The 8,020-nt window shown below is 44.5% G+C and overlaps 1 protein-coding gene across 1 annotated transcript; it reads left to right on the top strand.

Annotated features, from left to right (window-relative positions):
• DPPA3 (developmental pluripotency associated 3) lies at positions 330-6,969 on the top strand. Its single transcript, XM_021093127.1, has 3 exons — positions 330-576; positions 3,985-4,256; positions 6,312-6,969. Exons 1-3 carry the CDS (start codon positions 498-500, stop codon positions 6,411-6,413), a joined length of 453 nt encoding a protein of 150 aa, XP_020948786.1. The 5' UTR covers positions 330-497; the 3' UTR covers positions 6,414-6,969.

The following is an 8,020-nucleotide window of genomic DNA, read 5'->3' as shown; positions in this document are numbered from 1 at the left end:
AATTGGGAGTTAATTTGCAGTTAATTTGCAGTTAATTTGCAGAGGAAAACCGCTCTCTGCTCTCTGCACTTGAACACTTAAAGCCCACTTCACAAACCAGAGGCTGATTCGGAAGCAGACTTTGGGAAGAACAGATTTTTAAGGCAACTTCAGGAAGACAGAACCACAGAGACTTTATAAAATGTCCAGGCTATTTGACAGAGGGCATGATTATTTTAATGCAGAGCAGATGGGAATTATCCTATTAGTCCACTAATAGGACTACACCCACTCACCTTAATCTCTTTACCCAGTGGTCATTTACATTAAAATAGGCTGGCTGAGGACTGTTTGTTTGTGGGAGGCAATGGGACCTTGACTCTTAGGTTGGGTTTGTCTTCCCCTTTCTGGTCGATACAGTTCTTCAAGGCTACTTTTGTAGCAATTTGAGAATCTAAAGGATCAGCTTCCAGTGGAACCCAAAGAGGAAGGAGCTCCTGGCTGTGGCTAGACTCCCAATGGATTCATCGGATGTTAATCCAACCCGGACTCAGGATTCTCAAATGTTCGTTGAGGAAAATTCCCAGGAAACGCCGGGTAAGCCTGATGTGGCTACAGGGGGTTCAGGAAAGTGAAAGGTTGCCTTCCATTTTCTTTTTTTTTTTGTCTTTTTGCTATATCTTGGGCCGCTCCCACAGCATATGGAGGTTTCCAGGCTAGGGGTCCAATCGGAGCTGTAGCCACCAGCCTACACCAGGCCACAGCAACGCGGGATCCGAGCCGCGTCTGCAACCTACACCAGATCCTTAACCCACTGAGCAAGGGCAGGGATCGAACCCGAAACCTCATGGTTCCTAGTCGGATTCGTTAACCACTGCGCCACCACGGGAACTCCTGCCTTCCATTTTCTTCTGCTGACTTCATCCAGTCTTCTGAAGAGAAATGCAGTGAAGCAAACCTCTTCAGAGCAGGGGAGGGCCAGGGAGTGTAGTAGGGCCCTCCTGAAAAACAAAACAGGAAGAGAGGAGAAAAGTGGGGAAGGGTGTCTGCCTTCTAGGCTCAGGAGTACATTTATATTACTTGCATTATGCGAACCAAGAAACCATTTTTTTCTTTCTCTTTGCTTTCCCTTTCCTTTTCTTTTCCTTCCCTTCTTTTTTCTTTTTCCTTTATTTTTCTACCATGGCACATGGAAGTTCCCAGACCAGGTTCTGAAACTGAGCACAGCTGGGACCTACACCACAGCTGTGGCGACGTCAGATCCTTTAACCCACTGGGGATGAAGCCTGCACTTCTGTACTGACCCAAGCTGTTGCAGTCAGAGTCGTCTTCCTTTATTTATTTATTTTTTTTTTTGGCTTTTTAGGGCCTCAACCGTGGCGTATGGAAGTTCCCAAGCTAGGGGTTGAAACCAAGCTGCAGCTGCTGGCCTACGCTACAGCAATGCCAGGCCAGAAATCGAACCCACATCTTCATGGATACTAGTCGGGTTTGTTTCCCCTGAGCTTTAACAGTAGCCAAAACAGGAACTCCTTGAAGTCAGTATTTCCATCAGCAGTATATGTCAGTTATTGTAAAAGGAACTGAATAGGAGATCCCTGGTGGCCCAGCTGTTTTAAAGTTTCAGCTCTGTGACTGCTGTGGTTTGGACCACTTCTGTGGCACAGATTTGATCCACAGCCCAGGAACATCTGCATGGTGTGGGTGTAACCAAAAAAAAACCCTAAATTCTTTTTCTTTCTTTCTTTCTTTCTTCCTTTTTTTTTTTTTTTTTTGGTCTTTTGTCTTTTTGAGGGCTGCACCAGAGGCATATGAAAGTTTCCAGGCTCGGGGTCTAATCAGAGCTGTAGCTGCTGGTCTACACCACAACCACAGCAACACCAGATCTGAGCTGCGTCTGCAACATACACCACAGCTCATGGCAACGCCAGATCCTTAGCCCACTGAGTGAGGCCAAGGATGGAACATGCAACCTCATGGTTTAACAAAATTTTCTTGGAGTTCCTGTCATGGCACAGCAGGAAGGAGTCCAGCTAGGAACCATGAGGTTTCAGGTTGGATCCCTGGCCTTGATCAGGGGGTTAAGGCCCTGGAGTTGCCGTGAGCTGTGGTATAGGTCACAGGCACAGTCTGGATCTGATTGATATCGCTGTGGTGTAGGCTGACAGCTGTAGCTCCAATTGGACCCCGAAGCCGCGGAACCTCTATATAAAGAATGGGAACCACCCATTTTTAGGGTGTAGCCCTAAAAGATTTTTTTTTCTTAATCTCACCAACATTTCTGGGATCGGCTTTCCAGCTAAATTGACTCTGTAGAAATGTTTATTAACAGCAAGTGGTTTTCAGAGAAAACTAATAGAAGGGACTGGTTTATAAAAGCCAGTGGATATGCTTTGTAATGTAAATCAGTAGGATGTGCACTGGAGGCCTAGAAGCTAGCCTTGCAGTGTGTTTTTTGTTTGTTTGTTTTTGTCTTTAGGGCTGCACTTGCAGCATATGAAAGTTCCCAGGCTTAGGGGTCGAATCGGAGCTACAGCTGCCGGCCTACACCACAGCTCACAGCAATGCCAGATCCTTAACCCACAGAATGATGTGAAGAATCAAACCCACGTCCTCATGGATACTAGAAGTTTTGCTACTGCTGAGCCACAACAGGAACTCGCCTTGCTGGGTTCTTCCTATGGCTAAAGTCCTTGTAGCCGCCAAGTTTGGCCTTGCAGATATACCCACTGGGTGTGAAACCTTATTCCTTGGACTTGGGCAGGGATGAGTGGGGTAGGGTGGTATCAGCAGCAGATGATCAACCAACTACCCTCTAGGCAGCTAGGAAGCTGGCATCTATTCTGTGCTTTGCCTCCTCTGCATCTTGAGTATAGAAGCCTGGGTTCAGATGGGTGGGAAGAGGCAAGAACGAATGGTTGATTTCCCAAAATACTAGACCTGAGTGCAAAGATCTAACAGCATGAAAAGGCTGGGTAAAACTGGTGAGAGTAACAGCCACTTTGATTTACTAGTTCTGCTTCAATTAAGGATAGGGATTTGCAAAGAGACTGTTATATTTGATATTTCTTTGTCCGTTTCATTGACCTAGTCTTTTTTTTTTTTTTTTTTTTTTGACAGTTTTGTTTCTAATTGTTATAAAGGTGAACTGTGGACCTAGGTCCACTGAAACATCTTGATTTATGATAATGCTTTATTTTATTTTATTTACTTATTTTTTGGCTGTACCAGTCTTGGAACCCATGCCACAGCAGTGACAGCACCAGATCCTTAACTACCTGAGCCACCAGGGAACTCCCTGGATTCTTGAGCCTTGCAGCATGCTCGTTAATGCCCATGGTATCTGTGATCTTTACCCTGAGAGATTTCCCATTGTCCATTATTCAGCTGCTTGGGAGTAGACCTAGCCTGAGCATGAGATAAGTGATTTCTGGATGTTGAGATTCACCCTAATGTGTCTTCCGTCGCTTTTTTTTTTTTTTTTTTTTCTTTTTTAAGGCCACACCTGCAACATATGGAAGTTCCCAGACTAGGAGTCAGATCAGAGCTGCAGCTGCTGGCCTACTCCACAGCCACAGCAATGCAGGATCTGAGCCTTGTCTGCGATCTACATCACAGCTCACAGCAACGCTGGATCCTTAACCCACAGAGCAGGGCCAGGGATGGAACCCTCATCCTCACTGATACTAGTTGGGTTCATTGCCACTGAGCCACAATGGGAACTCCTTTTGTTTCCTTTTCTATGGCTGCACCCGAGGCATATGGAAATTACCGGGCCAGGGATTGAATCAGAGATGCAGCTGTCAGCCTACACCACAGCCAGGGCAACACAGGATCTGAGTTCCATCTGTGACCTCCACCCCAGTTTGCAGCATCGCCAGATCCTTAACCCTCTGGGCAAGACCAGGGATTGAACCCTTACCTACAGGGAGACAGCATTGTGTTCTTAACCTGGGAGCCACCACATGAACTCTGCCCTAATGCATCTTGACCTTTTTCTTTCAGCTGCTTCTCAACCTGTCTATGATGTGTTAATACAGAACCTCAGTAACTTGACTCTCAACCCAAGGACAAAATTTCTATCCATAAAATCAGAAAATCGACCTCAACCGACTATCCGGAGGCTTGGTGAAGGCATCCCACCTCAACCAACTGGCCGGAGACTTGGTGAAGGCATCATTCCTAGGAGGAAAGGGGTGAGGACGTTGTTAAGTGTTCGGAGAGAAAGGATGGAATGGATGATTCGGTATTTCAAAAACCGCTATGGCAAAACTCAGGTGAGTTCTTGTGCTCTGGGTAGGCAGCACTGCCCCACTCTGAGGGGTAGGGGGCCCTCATATAACCTGAGATGCAATTCGCCATGGGCAAAGTGGGTGGGTATCTGGTTTTGGGGGGCAGGCGGAAAGGCCAATAGGCTTGGGTTTTCTGAATGTCCAGGAAATTAGGAGCCATCAGTTCATATTTGTGCTTTTTAATATATTCTTAAGCAGTTTTAGGTCTCCAGCAAAATTGACAGAGAGGGAATTCTCTTTTGGCACAGCAGGTGAAGGATCCGGTGTTGTCCCTGCAGTGGCTCGGGTCTCTGCTGTGGTGCCAGTTGGGTTTCTGGCCCAGGAACTTCCACAGATCTCGGGTGTGGCCCAAAAAGTAAAAGAATTGAACAGAAAGGACAGAGTTTACATATACTTCCTGATCCCACACATTCCCAGCCTCCTCCGCTGTCAACATCTCCCAGTTTCTGCTGGGTTACAGGGATGAACCTACATTGACATGTGACTCTCACCGAAGTCTTCAGTTTCCCTTAAGCTTCACTCTTGGTGTTGTGCTGCCAGAAACATGATGCTCAATACTGTACAGTAAGAGGCCAAACACCAGAGCACAGAGTGCTCAGCAGCTGGTTGAGTGTCTCACATCAAGGCACCCAGAAGACTGACACAAGGGATACATACATTTGCCCTCTTTTTTTTTCTTCCGTTCTTTCTTTTGCTTTCCTCTCTCTTGGCTGCCTGCCTGCTTCCTTCCTTCCTTCCTTCTTTCCTTTCCCTTCTTTCTCTTTCTTTCTTTCTTTCTTTCTTTCTTTCTTTCTTTCTTTCTTTCTTTCTTTCTTTCTTTCTTTCTTTCTTTCTTTCTTTCTTTCTTTCTTTCTCTTTTCTTCCTAGGCTAGGGGTCGAATCAGAGCTGTAGCTGCCAGCCCATCCCACAGCAATGCAGGATCCAAGCTGCGTCTGTGACCTGTACCACAACTCACAGCAATGTTGGATCCTCAACCCACGGAGTGAGGCCAGAGATGGAACCTGCATCCTCATGGATTCTATTTGGATTTGTTTCCCCATGCCACAATGGGAACTCCCTTCTCCTCTTCTCTCTCTTTTTTTTTTTTTTAATTTTTTTGTCTTTTCTAGGGTCGCACCCACGGCATATGGAGGTTCCCAGGCTAGGGATCCAATCTGAGCTGTAGCCGCCGGCCTATGACAGAGCCACAGCAATGCGGGGTTCAGCCACATCTGCAATCTAGACCACAGCTCATGGCAACGACGGATCCCTAACCCACTGAGCGAGGCCAGGGATTGAACCTGCAACCTCATGGTTCCTAGTCCGATTCGTTAACCACTGCGCCACGATGGGAACTCCCTTTCCCCTCTTTTCAGTTAAAGTATAGCAGATGTACAATGTTATAAGTGATATGTATGACAGGGTAATATAATTCACAATTTTTGAAAGTTTATACTTATAGTTCTTATACAATATCGGCTATATTCCCTGTGTTGGCCAGGAATATATTATTTATTGACTGAAAATTAGCAGCTGTTACCATTACAAAATGACAATCTGGCATTGCTTGGCAGCCATGCATTTCAGTCCTGTCACATGGCATCCACCAAAAAATCCCCATTTTTTTTTCATTTTTTTATTACTCAATGAATTTATTACGTTTATACTTATAAAATGACCATCACATCCAATTTTATAGGATTTCCATCCCATCCCCCCAGTTCATCCCCCCACCCCCCCCAACCTGTCTCATTTGGAAAGCATAAGGAAAAAACCCTTTTTTTTTTTGGTTTTTATTTTTTTGGCCATGCCCATGGCATGTGAAAGTTGCCAGGCCAGAGACTGAACCCTCACCCCCGCAGCGACCTGAGCCACTGCAGTGATGACATGGCTCCTTAATCTGTTGCACCACAAGGGAACTCTTTGACTTTTTAGTATTCCATATTCCAAAGGCTATGCTAGCAACCAATATTAGACTCAAGGGTCATGAATATCTCTTTGGTGTACAATTAGCTTTTTACTTTCAATTATTAACTAATTCGTTTCATTCTTTTTTGCAGACAAAATCAGGAGAGCAGCGATTTCGGTGCACCTGTACTTATTGCCTGTATAATAGAGATCCTGCTGAGGATAATTATGAAAATAATTACGACAGTAATTAGGATGACGGTGATGACAGTAATTCCAAGGCTGAGTAGGTTGAGCCCACAACCTCGTTCTTGTACTATTTTTTTCTCACTTGTAATTGTAGAATGATCATGAAGCAACTTAGGAAAGATTGTGTACCAATATTTAGATAACCTAGTAAGTTCTGTGATACCTTTTTTCCTGCATCTCTTTTTCTACCTCCTTAATACAGGTTACTATGAGGAATCTATGTAGGATGCATTTGAATGACTTGACTGTACTTTAGTCCCACTTTGATTTGACACAAAGAAGCACTATTTCGTCTCAGGTTTTGCCTCTTTTGGCAGCCCCAAGTCTAGAAGATGAAACCCAGTATCAAGAATGTGAAGCAAATTAATTTGTGTGGAAGGAATCTAAAGAAAATGTTGGGTAGTTTGGCTAGAACATTATTAGAGCAGCTATTGCATTGTTAGAAAAAATGTTGATATACTGTTCTAATTTTCAGTAGCAAATATATTGTATATAGAGGATGATCTTATTAAAACCTGAGAGATTTGAGTATCTTTAAATAAAATTATTGTTCTTATTTTACTTATTTTTGCTAGCTGTGTATTAAATAAACAATACGTAACCCTATTACATTTCCAGCATGTAAATTTCTGTCATGCTCATTTCTGGTAAGGCTGTCCTGTTGGGAAGGAAGTTGAACCATTTGGGTAAGGTTAGAAAACAAGGGCACAGATCTTGGCACATATTAACCTCCTGGAAGAGATGTCAAAAATGGAGGGAGGCAGAAGGGAACTGAAGAGGTTATTGATTGGAGGGAACTGAAAGAATGATAATGATATATAATATAATACTAATGGAAGACACAGTCCTTTGGTGTTTTATTTCAGTTTTTTCTTTCATGTACCCAGACCTGGATTTCTTTGTGGGGGACAAGAGATTAGCATTCCAATTATGTTTAGTTACGGGAGTCCCCTGGTGGCTCAGCTGGTTAAGGATTTGATGTTGTCACTGCCTTAGTGCGGGTTCAATGGGGGGGAGATCTTCTACATGTGCTGGGTGGGGCCAACAAATTAAATATAATAAAAAGATATTAATGACTTGGGTTACTAAGCAAAGCAGCTGGAGACCTGGGGTGAAGAAATAAAGCCATTCTTAAAAGGTAGTAAGGGGGGGCATTAAGAGGCATTCATGGAGTTCCCGTCATGGCGCAGTGGTTAACGAATCTGACTAGGAACCATGAGGTTGCAGGTTCGATCCCTGGCCTTGCTCAGTGGGTTAATGATCCGGCGTTGCCGTGAGCTGTGGTGTAGGTTGCAGACGCGGCTCGGATCCCACGTTGCTGTGGCTCTGGCGTAGGCCGGTGGCTACAGCTCCGATTAGACCCCTAGCCTGGGAACCTCCATATGCCGCGGGAGCGGCCCAAGAAATAGCAACAACAACAACAACAAAAAGACAAAAGACAAAAAAAAAAAAAGGTAGTAAGGAACAAAGAACCTGTGGTGTTCAGAATGCCGTGGAAGCAGAAGCAGTCCATACCTAGAGGACTGGGCAAACAAATTGCAGATAAGTCCAAAAGTTGGGTTATAAAGTAATATCCCCCAAAGCAGTTCTTCACGAGTTATTCTACTTAGAA

This window comes from Sus scrofa, chromosome 5 (assembly GCF_000003025.6).
Source record: "Sus scrofa isolate TJ Tabasco breed Duroc chromosome 5, Sscrofa11.1, whole genome shotgun sequence".
NCBI lineage: Eukaryota > Metazoa > Chordata > Mammalia > Artiodactyla > Suidae > Sus > Sus scrofa.
Note: the sequence above shows the minus strand (reverse complement) of the source record. Positions and strands in the feature narration are given on the sequence as shown.

Coding starts and splice junctions, on each gene's coding strand:
- DPPA3 (XM_021093127.1), top strand. CDS start 498: ATGGATTCATCGGATGTTAATCCAACCCGGACTCAGGATTCTCAAATG. Junction 577..3,984: donor AAATTCCCAGGAAACGCCGG/GTAAGCCTGATG, acceptor TTTTTCTTTCAG/CTGCTTCTCAACCTGTCTAT. Junction 4,257..6,311: donor ACCGCTATGGCAAAACTCAG/GTGAGTTCTTGT, acceptor TCTTTTTTGCAG/ACAAAATCAGGAGAGCAGCG.